Genomic DNA, 22,892 nt, shown 5'->3' on the forward strand with positions numbered 1-22,892 from the left:
TGGGGTTCAAAAATATGTCCGGAATGGGGAAACTTGAAAATAGATTGTTATGCAGCCTTTACGCCTAAGCCCGGGGCCCCTATGGTATCATTCAGGATTGAGTTAGGAATTAGGTCAATTTTTAATTCACTAGCCCTTAAACCCATACTGTCTTGGATATGGATCTGAACGCACCCACAGTAGGCAGAATATCTCAAACCCTTATGCGCAATCTGGAAATTTGGTAGCTTAAAGAAGTTCCCCTGGTATAGTGACGTTGCAAACACCTTACTGGCCCTGGGATGTGAGTCCCTTTGGATTAACCCTAAGAAGATGGCACCTGTAAGGGTGACCAGCGTCAAGGACAAATTCGGGTTCAATTAAAATGTAAAGCAGGGAAGGAATCTCTTGACGCGATTTCTGGAATGTAAACATTGATTCTTGCAAGTTCGAGCATACATGGAGCAGCTTCATCCCGACTAGAAAAGATCGCTCTATGCAAGATTTAGGTTGGGCACATTACAAGTAAAAAATCTTTACCAAAAACTGGCACAAAAAAGCCCTGGCGTCAACACTATGTCCTTGAACTTTACTACATTTTATGCTTCTGTGCACTTTGTCCCTGAAAGCAAGGCAACAGTATTTGCGATCCGTTTATCAGATTCAATGTCAGGCAATGTAAAGCAGCTTATGTTCACTATGTCTCCGGTGGACTGTGAGATATTTGCTCCAGTGGCTCTTTATATTTAGGCGGCATGAAGAGTAATTGATGATGACTACACTGACTGACTTCTGTAACTCTGTTCTTCGGTCCAAAAAAAATTCAAACGCGATTTGGGTCGTTAACCTTTATAAAGTGTCCCTAACCTTTGGCACGAGAATCTGCTACAAAAGGGAATTTTATCAGCGTAAACTGTTTTTCTTCCACTGGCTCCATAGTTAATAATTCACACAGCTGTGACCTTAGGCACATTAAAGGAGGTGCTGTTCGCGTCTCAGTGAGTGGAAGATAAGACACTCTCCTACAAGCAAGCAAACGCTAGCAGTAAAATTGTTTCTGAGAGGAGGAAAACACACATAAAATCAGCATTAACAAATGTGGGTAAATGCATTGCAATAGTTTTGTAGAATCTTATTCATAAGTCTGGCATTGTGGGGAGAGGGAGAAGCAAATCGGTTCATAGCAGGCAAAAGAGCATTGACGAAAGTGTGACAACAAGGTCCGCCCATCTGTCTATTACCATTGAGTTGTGAAGTACACATCCCTAAATTACAGAAAACATAGGGATCCGAATAGGTCGATATGTATGGCATGCTTAAAAGGCTTGAATCAGCATCTCACAAACTGACATTTTCACAACGAGTTAAGACAAGACTAAGAGATAGGAACCTGAATGGGATCCTTTATAGGCCCTGACAAAAGCCAAGTAACAAGCTGAGTTGTTGGTGTGTTAAATGCAAAAACAACATTGGTCTTTGGCAGAAACATGTTTGCCCTCGGACACCAGAGATAACATCGCTCGCATTAAGTGTCCCCACCTGATTTTAATCTTGCCAAGATGCGCCTGTAATAAAACAAACGTCTGGGCATAAAAGCCAAAGAGATCCATTGGTTTTAAGGTTGAGCCTGTCCAGCTATACTAGGTATCTGGACAAGGACTCTATGATGAAGCATGCCTCTAGTAACCGTAGTGGGTGTCAGTCCAAATAGAACCCTAGGGTGGTTTCTGTCTCATGGGTGTAGAGAGATAGGAAAAAACACTGAGGGGTTCCCGCTTGTTGTTTCTTTTGCCTGATTTTGTGAAGTAAGAGGTCCAGATAACCTTTTAATACTTTTCAAGTCCCCTTTTTGGAATAGAATTTTTAATTTTACCTAAATAAATATACATATATAATATTCACTGAAAAAACCAAAAGTTACAGGGACGTCACAGTTAGGAAGTTGCATTTGCACTAAACGCTGCCAGGGGTGTGACTGGCTTGGCGCCCGCCATCTTAGGGGTGAAAATTACGAGCGGTCCAGTTGCTAGGCCCCTCCCTCATCTCACAACTACAAAATCATCCCCCCTTCCAGGGAGCGCAGCGGACGGGCGCAGTGGGCGCGCCAAAGGCAAGCCCGTCTGCGCCCGTCCGCGCCAGTTCCACGCTTAGCGCCGGAAATTATGGCAGTATCCGAAAAACTCACTCTCTTCAATACTCAAGCATACAGCTCCTCGAGCTGAACCAAGGCTCCTGTAAATTTATGAATAGAGCAAATCCACTAGACCTCTCTCCGTCATCTAGCTGCGCCTCCTGTGGCCTGTATATACTTAACAACCCTCCCCTTCAATCCCATAAACCGCACAATATGCCCCCAATCACGAGCAAATGTCCTATTAATAACACTCCTGTGCTGATCAATAATAACCATAGGGGTGAACCAAACTGCTCCCTGAGTGGGAAAAGATTTTTGAAGTGCATATTGTTGAATACAAGATCCATGGTCAAACACAAACATGAAATCTCAGCCCTGATCATAGACCATGATGCTGATCTAATGTTTTTAACTGAAACATGGGCTTCTGATGCCTCAGGACCGGACTGGAACGATGCAGTCCCTGAAGGGTATCGTGTAGAATTCTTAAATAGGCTAGGAGCAGTGGGTGGTGGTATAGGGATTATTTATAAATCCCATTTAAAAGTTTTCTCGCTACCCGAACATGGTCTAGAAGCAGAAGCCATGAGCTTTAAAATTAAAAACAACAACTGCCTAATATTTACAGGTCTGCTTGTGTACCGTCCCCCCGGTTTGAGAGCGCCGTTTATTAGAGCACTACACACCTTTCTCGAATCTACATCTAATACCACCACATATACCATCCTTGGCGATTTTAATTTCCATTTGGAAGCAAACAATGACTCTGACTCGACCACTTTAATTGACAACCTTCTTAGCTTCGGCATGACTCAGTTAGTCTCAAACCCCACCCACATCGCAGGACATATCCTCGATGGCATCTTCACTAACAATGACCATATTAAAGTTATCGCGACTGAAGCAGTTCCGTGGTCTGACCATAGTGCCATCTTCTTTAATACGCCTATGGTCAAACTAACAAATCACCGAAGAGGCCTTACACTCCCTGAAAAAACACGTTCTTGGAGCAAGCTCGAACCCGCCCTTCTGGCTGACTCACTGGCAATAGATCCTCCTGCTCTTGAAACCGGTAACACTAACATGGGTGCGATTAAATATCAGAAGTGGATTAAACAGGCAGTCGATCAGCTGGCTCCTGTAGGAACTAAAAAAGCCAGAAGACGATCTGCAACTGCGCCCTGGTATTCCACAGAGGTGAAGCACATAAAACAGAAATGCCGACGACTTGAGCGGTCGTGGCGTCTGGATTATAGTGCTCAAAGTAAAAAAGAATACATTAAAGCCCTGCAGGAATATAAAATAGCAATAGTTCAGGCCAAATCAGCCTATTTCACAAATAAAATTCAGGCAGCTTCTAACACTGCTAGAGAACTATTCAAAACTGTCACCCTTCTGACCAAAAGCCCTCGTGATACTGTCTTCACTCCCGACCAGAATTTTGTGACAAACATTGCGACCTACTTCCAACAAAAGGTCCAGACAGTTTACGATGACCTTAGTTCATCTGCATCAATCACACTCGGTGAAAACAATGACACTGCCCCCCTGCCTGGTTCCAGCTATTCCTGCTTCCCCCTATTAGAAGAGTCACAGGTGGCAGATCTTATCACACAGATGAAGTCAGGGTCTCCATTAGACCCCTGCCCACCACGTATAATACACATGTTGCCACAGACTGTGGCAGCTGTCCTGACCCCCTTGTTAAACAACATTATCACCTCTGGTGATTTCCCTAGTAGCTGGAAAAAAGCCTGCATTCGACCTATTCTTAAAAAGGATTCGCTGAACCCTACCGAACTAAAGCACTATCGGCCAATTTCCTGTCTACCTATGCCAGCCAAGATTTTGGAAAAAACCATAAACCAAGAAATGATGCGATACGTTGACCACAACAAGCTCCTAGACCCCTCTCAGCATGGCTTTCGCCCCGTCCACTCAACAGAGTCTGCCTTAATCATGGCAACCGAAAATATTCGAAGGACAATGGACGAGGGTGGCAGAACGGCCCTGATGTTACTAGACCTTACAGCGGCATTTGACACCGTGAACCACTCGATCCTGTTAAACAGACTAAAAACTCTTGGTTTCACGGGGGCTGCTTTAGCTCTATTAACATCTTTCCTGGACTCCCGCACTCAACAAATACACTGGGAAGGCTTTACTTCTGACGAATTTTCCCTCCCGGGTGGGGTCCCCCCAGGGCTCGGCACTATCACCCACCTTGTTCAACCTGTATGTTACCCCGCTGGCTGCCTTAATTCAATCCCATGGCCTGCAATTAGTGTCGTACGCTGACGACACTCAAATTGTAGTATCAGTATCTCAGTCTATCCAAGCCACTGCAGAGCGCTTTAGGAACTGTCTTCTTAGTGTAAAAACTGGATGAGCCGTAACTTTCTAAAATTAAATACGGACAACACTGAGATAATTGAGTTTGGTCAGAAACCATCAATCTGGAACAACCTCTGGAGGCCCCCGGAAGCTGGCGCCTGTCCTAGTCCTGCAGAAAAGGTTAGGAATCTTGGCTTCCTGGTTGATAAAGAGCTTTCCTGTAAGGCACAGATTAATCAGATAACCTCTACCTGCTTCCATACCATCAAGGTCCTTAGGAAAGTTTTACCCTACATTCCTCCAACGTTAAAAAAAAACCGTAATGGCTGCCCTGGTAGTGTCCCGAGTGGATTATTGCAACTCACTCTACTTGGGCACAGGAGAAAAACAATTAAATAAACTACAGGCAATTCAAAATGCTGCAGCTAGGGTGCTGCTGAATCTACCCTATCGCCACCCAACCTCCAAAGCCATCAAGGAACTTCACTGGCTTCCAGTTAGGTGTAGAATACAGTTTAAGGCCCTCTGTCTGGTCCACAAATCCTTGCACGGTATGGGACCAGACGATCTCCCCAAACTTCTTCCTCGATATGTGCCATCGCGTACACTGAGGTCAGCCAATCTAGATCTAATATGCCAGCCTAAAATAAGAAGAATGCGATGGGGGGGCAGATCTTTTTCCTATCAAGCTTCCAGACTATGGAACTCTCTGCCCCCTACACTACGCTCACAAAAGTCTAAACTATGTTTTAGAAAGGCACTAAAAACATGGCTTTTTTCGTCGCATTAAGACCTGCTTTCACCGCTCTCTTTAGTCTCTCTAGCGCCAAGACGCCGCGGCATTCGAGCGCTTTATAAGTACTTCTTCAGTCAGTCAGTCATTTAAAAAACCTTAGCAATTCACTGGGGGAAAAAAAAAGGTTACCGGGACGTGTTAAGAAATGGAAATAAAAAAAACTTTTGAAATTCACTGAAAAAAACAAAGGTTACAGGGTTGTTATAGTTAGGCTCTGGTTTCCCTCATACATCACCAGTGAAATTCAGCAGTTTTAGTTAGCTGAGCTAACTATATCTCGCACCACCACAATGCACTGCTTTTGACCTTACATATTACATCATTCATGACATGGTCAGTAACATCATTAATGACATCACTCACCACAGAATTTCTATGGCTTTTTAACTAGTAGTTGCGTTTGCAGAGTGGTGGAGAAACAGGGCGGGGCCTCCGACCAGCTCTCAGCAATCCCGCTGTCTGGGACTTACTTGAGGTAAAAGAAGGGGTTCCTGGCCCCCAAGGAACCTCAGCTTCCATGGGGACTTCATCCCCCAACCAGCCGTGCGCCAGGAGGCGTGTTTGTGAAGTGGTGGAGAAAGGGAGTAAGGCCTTTGACAACCTCTCAGCAATCCAGCTGTGTTTGACTTACTGGTGGTAACAGAAGGGGTATTGGCCCCCACAACAACTCAGCAGCCAAGGGGACTTCATCCCCCAACCATCAGTGCGCGAGGAGGTGCGTTTGCAGGGTGGTGGAGAAAGGGGGCGTGGCCTCCGAAGACCTCTCAGCAATCCTGCAGTGTGGGACTTACTGGAGGCAACAGGAGAGGTGGTTGGCCCCGAAGGACCCTCTGAAGCCAAGGGAACTTCATTCCCCAACCAGCAGTGCACCCGGAGGTGCATTTGCAGGGTGCTGGAGAAAGGGGGAAATGGCCTCCGAAGACCTTGCAGCAATCCCGCTGTATGGGACTTATTGGAGGTAACAGGAGTTCTTGTTCGCCCCCAAGGACCCTATGGAGCTAAGGGGTCTTATTTTCCCAACCAGCAGTGCGCCAGGAGGCCGGTGTGCAGAGTGGGGGAGAAAGGGAGCGTGGCCTCCTACGACTGTCTCACTGTCTGGGACTTACTGAAGTTAACAGAAGGGATTCCTGGCCCCCAAGAACCCTCAGCATCCAAGGGGACTTCATCCCCCAACTAGCAGTGCACCGGGGGTGCATTTGCATAGTAGTGGAGAAAGAAGGCGGGCCTTCCAGAGACTTGCAGGTCCAGCATGTTATTTTATAACTTAAAGGGAGGGGGGGCAGGTGGCCCCCTCGCAGGCTAATTTTGGTCTGAGGACCCCATCCCCCAGTGACCAGCCTTTTTTTTTTATAATGGGAGGGGGCTGCGTGATTTTGGCCACAGGAACCCCATCTCCCAGGGCCCAGCCTCTAGTGTGGGTCCTCTGCTCCCACCCTGGGCACCCACTCAGCAGTGTTGGGGAACCCCAAGGCAAACTTTGGCTCCAGGAGGGGGGCCTGATGGCCCCCTTCTTTTTTTAGTATTTTTCTGGGGAGGGGGTGGTTCCCGGGCCAGGGGTTCGCAACAGACCCCCTCCATTACATTATTTGCCCTGGGGAGGTGGTGGTCCCTGAACTTGTATAATTCATTGCCCTGCCATGGTGCCAGTTCCTGGGGCTGCACTTCAATAATTCATAGCCCTTGGGGGTGGCAGTCCCCGGGGCTGCGGGGTGGACTTTCGGCCCCCCTCATTTGTACAGTTCATTGCCCTGTGGAGGTGGTGGTCCCCGGGGCTGCGGGAGACAGCGTGGGCCTCCACCCCATTTGTTCAGTGCCCTTGGGAAGGTGAAGGCCCCGGGGACTTTTCAAAAGCCTAGGATGGGGGGGCGCCATGAGCCCCCCTCCTTGATTATACTAAGCCAGCATGCCCCCTGGATTTGGACCACCCAAGGGCTTCATAAAAAAGACGCATGGTTGCCCACTCGTCTTTTTAAAATTGTTATTTTGCCATGGGTCCACTTGCAAATTCGCTGCACAATTAAATAAAACAAAATACTTTTTAACGCATCGCGGGGTTCCTGTGGGACCTCCCCCACCATATCTGGGGGGTCAGTGTATTCCTATCCTCCCTCTCTTTTTTATTTTTCACTTTTTTTGTGGGACTCAGCTTCAAGCAGAGTCCCAAGAGGACTGCCAACACTTCCTGGTTGAAGTGTTGGCAGCCAATCACATTTTAGTATGATCCGAGAGTCCACTGCAAGGACTCACATCCCCACATATCTATATTTTGTAAACTTAAATATCTCTGAAATTACATAACAGATTTACACTAAATCACAAAAAGCACGTTTTCTGGACCAAAATCTAGCTTTCTGACAAATTTGGTGTAATTCCGTTCAGCGGTTCGGGCTGTAATTGTGTTTAAAAAATGAAAAATTCCCATGGGGTAAATGCATTTTGGGACCCCCCTATTTTCTCACCCCCTGCTTGACAGATCACCCCGAAACTTTCAACACAGCATTTGGACCAAAAAGGTAACTTTTTAAAAACGTTTGTGAAGATTTGTAAAACGATGGCAAAGTTATTGGCAAAACAAAAAACGCTTTTCCTGTGGATATATATGTGCCAGGACTGTTATAGCAATGTGTACCCTATACTTCTTTCAAGATTGGAGCCTTGGGCAGAGGGAAATATGATTCTATCTGAAATGCAGCAAGGCTTCGGTCCTGGGGTGGGTTCAGCTGAGCAGTGCCTCAACCTATACCTCGTAATAAATAAATATGCCAAGGCCCAAATTGGGGCCATACATATGGACTTCATTGACCTCTCCTGCGCATTTTACATGGTACATTGTTCAAAATTGTGGGGTACCATGGAGTGGATGGGCACAGAAAAACACCCTGATAGATCTGTTAAGACGCATGCACTAAGACACTTTGGCTAGGAAACGTTTTGGACAGAATGCCACACTCTCTTCCAAAATTAGATCTACACATGGGTTAGACAGAGTTGTGTTATGGCCTCTTTTCCGTTTCTGATTTACATGAACGGACTAGAGAATCATCTGCGCACTGCTGTGAAAGACACACCTCAGTTGGGGAACCACCCAGTCCCTGTACTCTTATATGCGAATGACGCGGTCCAAATTGCAAGGACCGTGAACAGGCTAGAAGTTCTTTTAGGCACCTTCACCACTTTTATGAACAATTTAGGCCTCAAGACCAATTTCACAAAATCGTTTATTATGAGCTTTGAAGCCCAAAACACCCAATTAAAGACACACCTTATTCGGGGGCTCGAGGTTGCTAAAGTTGAAAACTTTACATACATACCTGGGCATCCCTTTTGACTTAACTGGGGCTTCTTACTTAACCTAATGGGACATCTAGTTCAAAGGGCTGTTGAATCTGTCTTCTGCTTCACACCAAAACTGGGCCAAAAACCGGTGAGCGAGTTAATACACATCAATAAACGTAAACGTATGTCAGTGGGGTGATATTGTGCTGGACAATGGGGGTACATCGATCCAGAACACCTGCAAAAGGCGGAGAACAGTTTTATGCGCAGACTGTTAGCTGTGCCACAATTCTCAGCTACTTTCAAGTATCACTGGGAAGTGGTAGTGGGTTACTTAGAAGAAACCATTAAATGAATCCCATTACTGTATGGATGAGTTTCTCTACTCTAGTCACAAGGCTCGCATGGTGGAGACCTAAAAGATACAGCCTATTGGTCATTATTACCATTTCCATTTCTTACCTGGATTAGGTCCCTATTTAATTACCATTTTTATTACTCAACATAGATTTTATCTCAGCTGCTTAAGATTTAACACCATTCATTTCTTGGCTGCATTCCCAACGCAGGGCGCCTGGTTCCCAAATCTCTCTGATTGTCCATGGGACAATATTTCGATATAAAGCACAGTACACTCTAAGCTTTTTTGCACTCAGTACACCTCTCAACGGAGACGTTTTTTAGCCCACATTTTACGAAATGTGATCATGATCATCAGACAACACGAATTAGGATAATATTTTTACAAGGGCTGGGTTCCTTGCAAACATGTCTTGCGGTCATCAATTATATTAGGTTCTCTACGATCACGTGGAAGAGATGTTGAGTATCTATATGTCTGTAAAAGCTCTCGTTGCATATATGCTAATTTGTACAGAATGCATCATTTTAATGTTTGGAATTTGTTTTATGTATATTTTATTACTGTATTTATGTAGTATATGCTTTTATAGATTCATTAGTCGAATAAAGATAACTGATGATGATACTATAGCAATGTGTGATTTTTTTAGAACAAATTATATGTTTCCTTTTAGCCATTTATATAAGCATATTGGCGAGACCTGCTCGCCTCCAACAGCGCTAACGTTTTACTAAACCGTGGCAAAACTGAACAAACATTGGCAAAGCCAAAAGGCTGGTAACCAAGGCTAGACCTATTGGCTTTGCCATTGCCTATTTTACGGGACCCTGGTGCTTTCATATATATCCACCAGGTATGTGAAAAATGTGCTTGCCTTATAAATACTGATTTTTCAAAACGCACACAGCAAGGCTACAAATGGGAGCTCAGTGAGATGTCTACCAAGATGACTAGGAATGATCTATGAAGTTGAGAGAATGCTCCAAGAATCCTTCCCTGTATGCGTAAACAGTTTTGAAAAAATACTATATGGTTGACAAAGTGGTTGAGCAACCTAACACATCCTCCCAGATTCTGCACTGGGCCTACAGACCTCTGTACGGACTCCAACATGGTCGACTTTCACAGACCACCAGGAACAATGGACCCCTGTGGAATACCATATCCTTTGTGTGAGGGTTGGGGTAAATTATATAGTATGGTTGTGCCACCTTACCGTGTAATACACCTGCAAAAGTTGTTTTGGGTTCAGTCAGACTCATTTGCAAAACCTTACACTCAACCGTGGGTAGCTATTGCTTTAAACAGCAAGGTTTAAAGCAAGGGATTAGTATAAAGCATTTAACATCACCGAACAACGAAATGATAAAGTCAAACAACACAAATTAAATCCAACATCAATTAATAAACATAGATTATATTTTAATGAATTTTTAGAGTCCAAGATGAGCAAAATCCACCAGAGGGTTCTTGAGAAACAGGTTTTTAAAGAAAACTTCAATCTCAGTTTCAACGCAACCAAGCCTTGGTAATCCTTAAGTTAGTAAACTTTTGAAGAGTTGTGTTTTCGATTATTCCGGCCTGACTTGGGCGACCAAACCCGACAGGAAGATGGTATGGGGGCTAATGAGGCATATTTAGATAGTTACTTAGCCATCAAAGAGTTTTCCAGTCCAGTTCTAAACTTTACAGTAGGACCATCATAGACTTAAACAGGTGATCCTGATGCTGCACAGGCAGGAGATAGAGGATGCTCATGGAGGATCTGGGTGCTGTGCGGTCGACGGTGGTGTCCTTGCAGTTACTCCTCAAATTAGGGGCAACTTTAGCCACAGAGTTCGGAATCCCTCGAAGTTCTCTTTGAGCCAGTAGAATCCCAGCTGCTGCTGGGCTACTGGTCTCCACCCACAGCTGTCTCAGTGATATCCTTTGGTGGAGGCTGGTGACCAATCTAGACTCAGGTGACACTCCTGGGTCAGGCAGATTCGAATGCAGTTTTGGGCCCTCGAGGATCGATCTCTTGGGGCGGCCAGCAGCAGTCAGTGGTAATTCTTCAGAAGTGGTTACTGACTTGCTGAGTTGGGCTACTGCACCTTTCATGTCCCTGGTGCCAGTTTCAGGGGATCAGTTGACTGACCCTTTGATCACTTCTTTAGTGTGGGGCTTGGGAACGACTTTCCTCAAACCAGGCGCCACAGTCCTTTCTTCACTAGCCCAGCGTGCAACTGGTGCAGTCCTGCAGATGGTGCGGTCCCTATTTGCCAAGTCCAGGGGTCAGCAGGGCAGTATTTATGCACAGAAAGTGCCCTGGGGGTGATGATGCGGTCACTAGCCAATGGGCTACCAAGTCCCATCCCGCTCTGTGACGAATTTCCACCTATGTGTGGCATCTAGCACTCCCAGAGTGCACTATTCTGACCGATCTCAAGAATTCTGAACCCTTCCTTGGATGTTAGGAGATTGGTAGCCCACCCTGGAGATGTGGCTACCTGTGGACTGAACGCCCATGGGAAAACTGGTTTGGGCACTGGTCTTGCCTCTCCGTTCCCACCACCAGCAAGTCTGCCCAAATAAAAGGCAGCCCTCAGGGGTTTGATCGCCATTTTCCCACCAAATCAAAGGCGATTTTGCCTTTGAAGCCCGCTTTATGGGGCTTCCTGCGAAGGGGAAGTAACACCTCACCCTTTAGCAGGCTGCTATTGTTTCTAAGCCTGGAAGTCATTGACACCACCACAAAGATGTCTGGTGACCATTGACCATGTGAGGCCATTGGAAAAATGGAGTCACAGAGTAGCAACTTTCCTAAAAGTTGCATTTCTATAAAAGTGACATTAAATTTGACTTGAGCATCAAGTCGGGAGTAATGCCAAGATTAATTTGATACCTTACAGTTCCCATTTCAGTAGTCCCGTTCAGAAGTTAGCTGGGCTGAGTGGTCATCGGCAACTCTGTGTTAGTCAATGGAGCTACTAACTCTCACGCAGCAAAATGAGAATTTGAAGTGTTGCTGTCACAACATATATAAATAAAAAATATCGGACTTAATATTATACAGCTTTCTGCCTTAGGGCTCAGTATGCCTTTGTTGGAACTGGCCCTTCTTGCAGGGTCATCCTCAAACTTTTTGCTTCTTCCTCCCTTATTTTTCCTGACCCGTGGCTGTTGGCAATAGGACTCTGCGCACTTTACCACTGCTGATCAGTGCTAAAGTGCATATCCTCTCTGTGTAAATTGTATTGTAATTGGATATACATGATTGGCATATTTGTATCACCATGAAGTCCCTTGTAAAGTGCACTGGGTGTGCCAGGGCTGGTGATGACAAATGCTACTAGTGGGCCTGCAGCACTGATTGTGCCACCCACATGAGTAGCCCTAAAATGGTGTCTCAGGCCTGCCACCGCAGTGCCTGTGTGCAGTCTGTGAACTGCCATGTCCTCCTGGTCAGTGTCCCCACTGACCAGGCCTAACCCTTCCCTTTTTGTGCACATTAATCTTCCCTATGGAAGGCTCAAGGTACCCCCCCTGGGCAGGGTGCAGTGTATGTGAAAGGTAGAGCATGTACTGGTGCAGGTGACATGCTCTGGCAGTGAATTACAGCCATTTTCGTTTTTCACTGCTGCAAGGCTATCTTGCTCCATAGGCTATCATGGGGGATGCTGGCTACAGTGGCTACCAGCATTTCTTCCCATGGGAACAAGATAGGACATAAAAGTCTAGTATCCCTGAACTCAAAATTTAATAACACATCTTTTAGGAAAGGTGGTTTTTAACTCCTGTGAATAGCACTTTTAGAAAGTTGCTGTTCTCTTGTCTGACCTTTCTGTGTGCCTTGGCCTGTTTGTGGATTGGCTGTCTGGTTTGAGAGTGACAGGGGCTGGGGATTCCCCAGGAGTCTGGCTGAGTCAGCCCTAGGCTGAATGACTACATTTGCAACTTGAGTGGTGGAAGGAGTTAGCACCTGGGCCTGAATAGGACTGTGCCCGCCCCCCACAGTGCTGGCTCCACCCCCTGTGGTGCGTCTGATGTCTCTGCCCTGCACTGTGAAAGGAGAGAAGGAATCATGTCAACAAAGTGCTCCAGGGCTGTGCTTTCCCTCCACAATGCTGGCTCCACCTCCTGCTGGGCGGCTGACGACCCTGCCCCTCTCTCTGAAAGGAAGGGAGAGGCCAGGAAGTGCTCAAGGAACACCCAGAACTGGTTCAGACCGGGCTCAGAGCCCTCCTGCACAAAGGGAACAAAGACTTTTAGGGGTATAAGTACAGGACCCCTGACTACAGAAAATTAGATCATCCTGGAATCAAGAAGGAACCTCTGCCAAAGAGAAAGCTGAAAGTGAAGAAGGAAGATTGTCCAGCTGTTGCTCTGCTGGATTGCCCTGCTGTTGCTTTGCTGCCAAGGAGAGGGGAAGGACTTTGCTTTGTGCTGTGTCCCATTGCTTGAAGGATTCTCCAAGGGTCTGAGAAGAGCTGGCTCCCTGTTCTGAAGTCCCAGGAACAAAAGGACATCACCCCCAGCTTCCCCTGAGCTCTACTGAGAGAGTTCTGATCCTTCCTGGAGTGCTTGGTCCCTGTGTGGTGCCTCTGGAAGTAGTACCTGTGTTGGGGAGCTGGAAACTAAGCTTGAAAGACTTTGGTACAGAAAAGTTATCGCATCGCTCGCTGTGGAGCGCATCCTCGACAGTGCGAGGAGATTCCCGCCGCTACGAAGGTCGAGATCATCGCAGCGACTGTTGCCGCTGTCAGAGCCGTCGCATCCTTCGCTTGTGGGATGCACCCGATCGGTGCGGGAAGCCTAACATCGCTGCGAGTGTCATCGCAGAGCCTGTCGTCGCTGGGTTAGATCGCCGCACCGCCTGCTTGCGGACCGCATCACGTCGCTGCGAGAGTCATCGCCGAAGCCATCGCATCGAGGAGCTGCGAGAGAGAAGATCACCGCTGGTCCGTGCATCGTCGCCCCGGAGATCGTCGCAACCCCAAAGATCGTCGCATCGTGCCTTTGCGAAAGCAAACTTCCTACGGAATAGGAATCCATACAAGTGGCCTTCCTCCCCATACAGACCGGCTTCGTCGCAACACGCCCGCTGTTGCAGCGGGGCTGTCGCAAACGCCTCCCCAGAGTCTCAGGAGCAACGCATCGCTTGTTTTCCACCGCACCAGCTTCTGCTTTTGGAACTTTGTCGCAACTAAAGGTACTGTGAGCTAAACGTGACGCAACTGTGAACTTTTCACGTAACTGTGGATTATTTTGATCGCAACCTAAAGATTTTCATCGCAACCTAAAGATTTTTTATCGCAACCTAAAGAACTTTATCACAACCTTAAGAACTCTTTTGAAACCATATTCTTGAACTGTGTATGTTGGATTTTTGTTGTTTTGGTCTTGTGTAGTTTAGATTAAATACTTTTATTTTTCTAACTGTTGTGGAGTCAGTTTGTGGTGTTTTCACTGTGTTACTGTTGGTATAAATAATTTACACATTACCTCTGGTTAGCCTAGACTGCTCGTGCCAAGCTACCTAGAGGGTGAGCAGGGGTTATCTCAGAGGGTTTCCTCCTTACCCTGACTAGAAGCAAGGGTCCCTATTTGGACAGTGGTACCTACCCCTGCCAACTAGTGACCCCCATTTCTAACAGCCTTCCTTCAGGGAAAATTACTTAAACTTTTAAGGGAAGTGAGGGCTTTGCCATTGGTTTCAATGGCCAAGTCGGGCCATGAAATGAAAGGATATAAACTTAAATAGAACAGCAAGTTGCCCAATGCCGTTAAGGCGCTGTTAATACAGTTGAGACCCAGCCATTTTGACTGATGCCCGGTTGAGCTACCTCGCGAGCTAAAGGGGAGATAGACTATGGATTCCCTCCTTGGCCATCACCTACCCAGCCGGTCCTTGGGCAAACTCTCCTGCATCTTTCCTGACCTTATCTCCCTCCTCCCCCTTCACCCTACCCCCTACCGCTCTACTCTCCGCTTCTTTCCAGCTGTTAACCCTGCCCTCACCCGTCCTTGCTCATAGTTCCCACCCTGTTTATCCACTGGACTTTCTTACGTGAACTTTCCCTCGTCAGTTGAGACCTAGCTATTTGACTGATGCCCGATGGAGCTACCTTGTTTAGCTAAAGGGGAGTCAGGCTGTGGATTCTCTCCTCGGACGTCACCTACCCAGTCGGTCTTTGGGCAGACTTCCCTTCGTCTCTCCTGCCGTCTTTGTCCTCATCCTCCCCCTTCTCACTTTTTCCCTTCCTCCCCTCCTCCCTACTTCTTTCACCTTTCTTTCCTCTTTCAATGTATTGCTTATTTTTGACGTAATGTGTAATAATCATTTTCTGTAATGTGTAACTGTTGGACCTGGCCCTTTTTGGCAGGTTCACCCCGAAACTTTTTGCTTTTTCTTAGCCTATTTCTGTAACCTGGTGTTGGTGATTTTAGGCCTCTGTGCACTTTTTCACTGTGGTACAGTGTAAAGTGCGTGAGCTCTCTGTGTATGTGTGAGAGTGACCTGCCCTCCCATAGGAATGCATGGGGAATATGTGTGACCATGGTAGTTCCTGAGTTGTGGGGAGTGCAGGGTCGAGTTTGGTATCTGCGAACTCGTGAGATTGAATGCTGCGTAATGGTGTATGCGGCATGAATGTGTCTAGTGTGGAAGTGCCACTTCTAGACATGGGTGTGCATGTGTAGTGAGTGTGCTGACACGTGATTGGCTGGAGCCTGGCTCCAGGAGTCTGGATGGGTCTGCCCAGTGGTGAGTGCTGAGATTAGCATGCTGATGTGAGGGGAGGGGTGCACCTGGGTCCTGAATAGGGCTGGGCTTTCCCCACACAATGCTGGCTCCGCCCCCTGTGGTGCGACTGATGACCCTAGCCTGACAAGTGAATGGGAGGGGTGGCAGAGTTCATCAAGGGGGCTCCCAAACCAGCTGCGCCGGGTTTTCCCCCCACCCTGCACCTTTAGACAAAGGAATTCACTGTATAAAAAGGGGCTGTGTCCCCTTCCAAAATTTTCTTGTTTCTGACTTGAATCCTGCCAGGGGCGTGCTGCTGCTTGGGCCCAGGGGAAGGCTTGCCTCCCTGGGCCCTGCCCAGCCCCAGGACACCTGATGGACTTTCCTGGGGGAGCTGGAGGACTTCTCTTTGTTGGGAGCTGCTGTGCTCCACCTCTCTTATCCCTGAACTGGATTTATAGCGCTGGGGAGCGTTGTAGTTGGCCCCTAGCGCTTGGGAGCGCTTTATTTCTCCACTAGCGCCTGGGAGCGCTTTATTCTCCCTTCAGCGCCTGGGGGCGCTTGATCTGCCGGTTTTGTACCCCTGGCAGATGGCCACCCCGCCAGGGACCTGGTGCCGCTTTTATGCCCCCAAGCGAGTGCCCACCTCGCTTTATTATTGCGAGGGTGCCCACCCCTCGTTGTGTCCCAGATTTGTTGCAGCCCGGCCGCGGCCGCCCCGGAAGTCAGGCGAGTTGGCCTGTGACGGCAGGACCGGAAGCTGTGCCGCAGGGAGGTAGAAGGAGCATGGCGGCTGGGCGGCAGGGCTCCCGTGAGCTGGGGGAGCCCTGCAGCATCTAATGGAGTTCTCGGTGCAGCCTCCCCGCGAGGCTCTCGGGAGTGAGAGAGCCCCATCCGCTGCCACCGCCGAGTGAAGCGCTGCACTACTGAGACCGGGAAGCGGAGGCCGGTCCCGCAGCTGAGAGGAGACACGCCGCGACCCACGAGAGAGCCGGTGAGTTTAAACGGCTGTGGGAGGGGGCGCAGACCCAATGGAAACACACGGAGGAGCCCGGTGACTGGGGCTCCCCCGACTCCTGATCGTGCCACTGCCTTGTAGGGGGTAGGTTCTGTCTCTGGGCCTGCGGGCCCCAACGATGGCATGTTGTTTCAGGAAGCAGAGAGGGGCTCACACTTTGATATTTACAAGGGGGGTGGTGTCGGGGCACGTTGTCGGTGCCCACCCCCCTCCGGTGCCCACATTCTAGGCAGGAGCCAGTGCGCTCCACGATGGCAGAGGTGCACTCAGGGCGGCCCCCGATGGCAGTGGGCCGCCCCACCGTTATTAATGGGGCAAAGTTATTTGTAGAGCCTGTGGGCTCTCACGAGGGCCATGCTTATTTTCTGAGCCCCGTGGCTCCCACGTATGGAGGCATACTTCTTCCCAGAGCCTGAGTGGCTCCACCAGGGACCATGTCGTGTTTTGAAGAGCCAAAGGGCTCCAGGGGGCACAGTTAGTTGTTCCTACAGACTAGTGAAAGCCCGTGCCCCCCTTTGCCTTACCTGAGACACGGCTGCCCAGCAAGTAGTGGGCAGCTGCACCGTTTAGGCGCAATTTGAAAGAGAGAGTCCCTGGGAGGGACAGAGATGGCACAGAGGTGCCAGGCCTTCTCAGCTACCCAGCAATTAGTGGGCAGCTGCAACGTTTAGGTTTGCGCCGGTGGCGCACCCCTGACTGGCGCTGCATTGGCAGCGCGCCCTGACATTCTGGACACAGGGCTTTTGAGTCCCCTTGTTGGATGGCCAGTTGGCCAGGGGGCTGGTATGTGGATGGGGCGTAAGGCCCTAATGTGATTTTGCTATGTTTATGCTAGTAATTGCCTGAGGTGATGTTTTGCGCAATTGTGTTTTCTTACACCTCTGAATGTGTTGCTTATACATCATGTGTTTTCCTTCCCTGCACCTCTGAATGTGTTTTGATGCATCATGTGCCTTGTTCTTACACCGCTGAATGTCTGTTTATGCATCATGTGTTTTCCTTCCCTACACCTCTGAATGTTGTGATGCATCATGTGTAATATGTTCATGCTTATACCCCTACAGGTATGGTGATACTTAGGTGGTTGTTCTTTCTAGTACAGGTGTGCTAGTGAAGCCCAGGTTCCCTGCGTAATATTCTCCTAAGGTGGTTAGGGTTGTGTAGGTGGTACTTACCTGTTACCAGTGATTACTGGTTGTGTGCTAAATTGATTATTATTCTATGATCTACAAAGTGCTATTTCTAACAAGTATTTCTAGTTCTAAAAGTATTGATTCTGACAGTGGCCCATGTGGCCCTGTCCTGTAAATAATCCCTTGTGAATATTGCCCGTGCCAGTTGGCACAATGTACATGTGTGATTACTATCTGATGTGTTTTGACAATACAAAAGTTATTTTTATTTAACCTTGTGTGGAGTTCCTTTTGTGGTGTGCCTAGGATGTTGTTGCTGTTGTGTGCGTGCACAAATGCTTTACACATTGCCTCCGGGATAAGCCTGTCTGCTCGTGCCAAGTTACCAAGGGGGTGAGCAGGGGTTATCTTGGCGTGTGACTCCCTTGCCCTGACTAGAATGGTGGTTTCTGCCTGGCTTTGGTGTCAGCCTTAGCCAACCAGAAAATCCCAGTTCTAACAGTAACCGAATGTAAAGCGCTCTGAAACCTACAGGTCTAGCCAGCGCTATATAAAACTCATTAAATAAATAAATAAATAAATAAATATTGCCCTTCCAATCTCAAGTGGCAGGCTGGGAGCTATTTTGTACTTTGTCACACACAGGGTGGCACAATCAGTGCTGCAACCCAGGATGGACAATCTGCCTTACATGCCCTGGGTACCATATACTAGGGACTTATAAGTAAGACAATCTCTGTTAATTGGAGAGAGCCAATTCGACATACACTTGGTAATGGGTTAAAACACTAGCACTGAAGTCTGGTCAGCAGGCCTCAATGCACTCTCAGAATCCAAATACCAGCAGCACCAGTCCAAAAATGTGAGGGGTGAACATGCAAAAAGAAGTATTTCCTTTCACTTTGCTAAAGGTGGGTTTAACTACTGTACTCAAGTACCTTGGCTCAACTGAAAATGAATCACAGGAGACGTCATTGACACCGCCTTCCACAGTTCATGAAAAAGCATGGATGCGTTCTGGCTCCCATCTTATTTATTCTATACATGACTCAGAGATCCAACCTTTGTAACCATCATTACCTCCTCATCCCTTTCCTTATATAGTGAGGTTTACCCTGTGCATAGCCATTTACCCAAAACCTTGAAAAGCTGTTCTGTCTTTCCATTACAATGGCCCATCCCTCCCAAAAAACATCCTCCAACTAGGAGGACTTTCTGTTTTCTTTCAGGTGCAGCCTGTTTTCAACCTTCTGGCATTGGTTGCAACAGCACTCCTAAATCCCTTTCTTTTAATGTTGTAAATGTATTTGTTTATGCAACTTTGGCCCCCTGGGCTGTAGAGCCTGCAATTTGCAGGTTCTAATACCAACCAGAGTGCTCAGTGGAGTAATGTACCTAGGGAAGAGATGTGTGAATAACTCTGGGCCCAATCACAGTGAGAGAGATCAAACACTGCCCAGTCTATGGCTCACCACTGCTCCACTTCCTGCTCACAGAGGGATGTCCTGTCAATCTTGCCTACCGTGCCCGACGCCTGGAGACTGACTGGATGCGGCAGAACCTCAAACGCTGTCACTACTCTTCATTCAGGGTTGTGGAACCTCAAACTCTGTCACTACTCTTTATTCGGGGTTATGGTTTAAAGTTGCTGACACATTCACGCAGGGCTTTAGGTGGGATGACAAAATTGGGCGGTCTCTCGAAGGGGGTGGTCGATATGATTAAGGGCACAGCCTAAAAAACACTTAAGCTAAAACTCTGTGCTCAGTGTGTCTGGTATTTTGCTGCTTCTGTCATTGCATCCAGACATATAATAAAAGTAACATTACACCTACAAAAAGCCAGGACTATTGACTTTGTCAGTGGGATTTAGCTGAATAAGATAAATAAGCACCAATTATGGCTTCTTTGTTGAAAATGCTTCAGTTCTGAAATGATGAGACTGTGAAAGTACTATAACCAGTTTCTTGGAAGTTACATCAAAAGCAGTGAAGGATGGTACTGCTGCAGAGTGAAGATGTGCTTTTGACCCTGAAGGTGAGGGCAAAAACGGAGAGACGGATAGGGACTCGTCTAAACAGTTGCTTTTTCACCGGCAGGACCCGGCCCACTTGAAGCCTGCGTTCACAGCGCTGCTGCTCGTCGCTTTCTGGTCCCCAAAAAGGAGCAGATACGAATGCAGATTTGTATTCTTCTCCCTAGTCCTTACACATTTGTTTACTGTGCCAAGAAGTCAGCTCTACCTGCTTTGTGAACAAGCCCAAGCTCGAGCTAAAGTGCTTAGCTAAAGCCGGGCCACACTCCAGTAGCCACAGAAGTGTAATCCCTACAGCCAACAGAAGTGTCACTCCCACTGCAGACCTAAAGCTACAGCGGTAGAGACACATACAAACTGATGCACTTTAAATAACAGGGCAACCCGTCCCTTAACCTGTGACACTTGTAGCAGCAGCAGAGGGATTATCTCTGTTAAGAAGCACTTTCAACAACGGGGCAGATTGACTTGGTTTCATTTTTTTGCATTTTGGTACTTGACGGTTATTCAAATGATCAATGCAGAACAAATAAGACAGGTTTGGGGAGGCCACTCCTGCCTGAGTGACATGCGACAATTTAGGGCGCATCCTTAAGGCATAATGAAACTTGTTGAATCACACATGCGCTTTCAGAGTCCCACGCCCTTCTGCAGTGTCTGCATCTATGAGCAAACAAACTCTCTCCGTCTCAGCCCGACCTCATATGATCGAACGCTAAAGAAAATGCACAAACTATCTTCTGCAGATATTACATAATGAATTTCAAAGAACCTCGTATATTCTCCCTCTGATACCCTAAGGAAAGCTAAATCTTTATTCTATAAACCCTAACATCGAACTTTATATAAAGGAACACGAAAGTAGAGCGTTCCAGTCCCCTTTCTATATCCATGCTTTTCATGCCAAATGTATTGTACTCAGGCCATCCCATCGCTTGCAAATGCATGCGAGTGAGGTGCGTTTTTGTAGCCTAAACCTATGTTCGAGAGAACCAACTGTGCACCAAGTGGTGCCACAGAGCTGAGTTGTGGCTCAAATGACCCGGAACGAAGCAACACATTCAGCATTAGCTGTGCGTCGTGGGCGGTGGGGATTTGCTACCAGGGAAGGGGGCGGGACAATTCTAAGAGAGCTGTGCTCCTTACTTTCCCATAGGCGTCCATGATTGTCTGCTGTGCCCCAGAACGTCCTTACTTGCAGGAGAAGACAGGTGGCTCACCGATACAGCTCTGCTTTCTTATCGCGCGGCCGCCTCTGAGTGCCCTATTGAGCTCTGCGGACCCGCCCCCTCTTGTGGCGCAGACCGTGCAGTGTTTCTGGCTTTGGACTTCGCACTCAGGGCCGGCGCTAGGCATGGGCAGCATGGGCGGCTGCCCAGGGCCCCGAGCTCAGCCCATCAACAGGGGGCCTCGCAAAAGTGTTTCCTCACCACATCTTAGGCCTCGCGCCTGTGGTGAGCACTGCGTGGCCCAGGGAAGGGCTGCCTCTCCCCTGGGCTTCACAGGCTTGTGTATGAATAGCGGAAGAGGCCCCCCTCCCCTGTGCCTCGCAGCCCTTGGCAATGGCTGTTAACCCCCAGGGAGGGGGCCCCTTTCCCCCTGGGCCTTGCAGCCCCATGTGTCGTGTCGCGCGAGGCCCTTCTGCATTTGCCAGGTTTGAGCTGTGATTAAGGATGCTGTCCACTCCCCACGCCAGTGACAATTAGCACGCATTTTGGGGCCTGACAGTTTTAACATTTATAAAAACAAGCAACTCTCACTCTTTCAGATGCTGATGAGCTGCGAAAGAGATGCTTGTCAGTGGCAGAAAAGAAGGCGTTGTAGCACACGAGGGGGTAATGCACCATGAAGGATCAGGAGCACCTTCCGTAATTTAAATGCAAATAGCTTTCAATGTGTAAATGAAACCCGTTTTCTTCTGCTCTTTTTATATAGCGCAAACTTGACCGAAAGGTATTGGAGTGCTTTACGTGAGCACCAGTTACGTGAAACATGGACATATTCCTTTTTTTAGGCACAGTGTGATTAAGTGACTTGCGAGAATCACAGGATGAGACACAGTCAAAATTCAGCAGCCCTGAAGTAACGCCACATCTTCTCCCCACCTCTACCTTTCCGGGGAGTAATCTTTTAATGTCTATTTCTCACATGAAAGCTGTTTCAAAGTGCTGCCCTGCTGTCAAATCAGTGGAAGGGGCACAGAGACAAAATTATTTGCCCAGAATCAAACAGTTGGTTAAATCAGTAGAGCCAGGACTGCAATGCACTCCTACTTGGAGCAAACCCAATATATTTTCCACTGTACTGCATTTTGGTGACTATACCATTGGTTGTATGAAGTTACAAAGCATACTTTTACAACGCATGCCTTTACAACACATTTTTCACATCGCAACATCCTTTACAACGCATTCCATTACATCGCATGACACGACATCGCATTTTAAGAAACTACATTTGCAATGCATTCCATTACATCGCATACTACCTTTACAACGCATACCATTACAACACATACCACTACATTGCATTTATGGTAATTATTGGATAGTATAGGGGTAACATTTACTATTCTAACTCCAGGTGGTGCAACAGTAGGGTAAGTGTTGGGTAGTGTAGGGGTAAAAATTACTATTCTAACTCCAGGGGCTGCAACAGTAGGGTAAGTGTTGGATAGTGTAAGGGTACTATGCGTTGTAATGGTATGCGTTGTTATGGTATGCATTGTAATGACATGCATTGTAATGGCATGCGTTGTAGTGTCATGCATTGTAGTGTCATGTGATGTAATGGTTACTATATGTGTTGTGTTTTAAACTTAACATAATTCTGGTGAGTAAAGAGCCTACACACAAAAAAGATTGTCCTGTGTCTCTTAGCATGTGCGTGTGGGATACTGATAAGAGGATTTATGTTAAAACAAATTACGAAGTATTAATGTCATCCTAAGGTAGCACAATAATGGCACGGAAAGATAAGGGGGCCTTCTGAAATATGCAATTATATCCATGGTGCGAGAGGTTTTCTCTTGTGTCATTTTATATTTTGAATGATCCCGCCCCTCATTACCTCACAGTATCTCCCCCCTTTATGAGGCAG

General features: G+C 47.4%; 1 protein-coding gene across 1 annotated transcript in view; it reads right to left on the bottom strand.

Annotated features, from left to right (window-relative positions):
• Positions 1 to 21,059, bottom strand: part of LOC144818543 (alcohol dehydrogenase 1A-like) — a 361,679-nt gene extending 340,620 nt beyond the window's left edge. The window contains exon 1 of the mRNA XM_078676062.1: positions 20,940 to 21,059. Within this exon, the coding sequence (XP_078532188.1) occupies positions 20,940 to 20,957 (18 nt within the window). The 5' untranslated portion in view covers positions 20,958 to 21,059. The remainder of the gene's footprint in view (positions 1 to 20,939) is intronic.
• Between the last annotated feature and the right edge of the window lie 1,833 nt (positions 21,060 to 22,892).

This window comes from Lissotriton helveticus, chromosome 2_1, assembly GCF_964261635.1.
Source record: "Lissotriton helveticus chromosome 2_1, aLisHel1.1, whole genome shotgun sequence".
Taxonomy (NCBI): domain Eukaryota; kingdom Metazoa; phylum Chordata; class Amphibia; order Caudata; family Salamandridae; genus Lissotriton; species Lissotriton helveticus.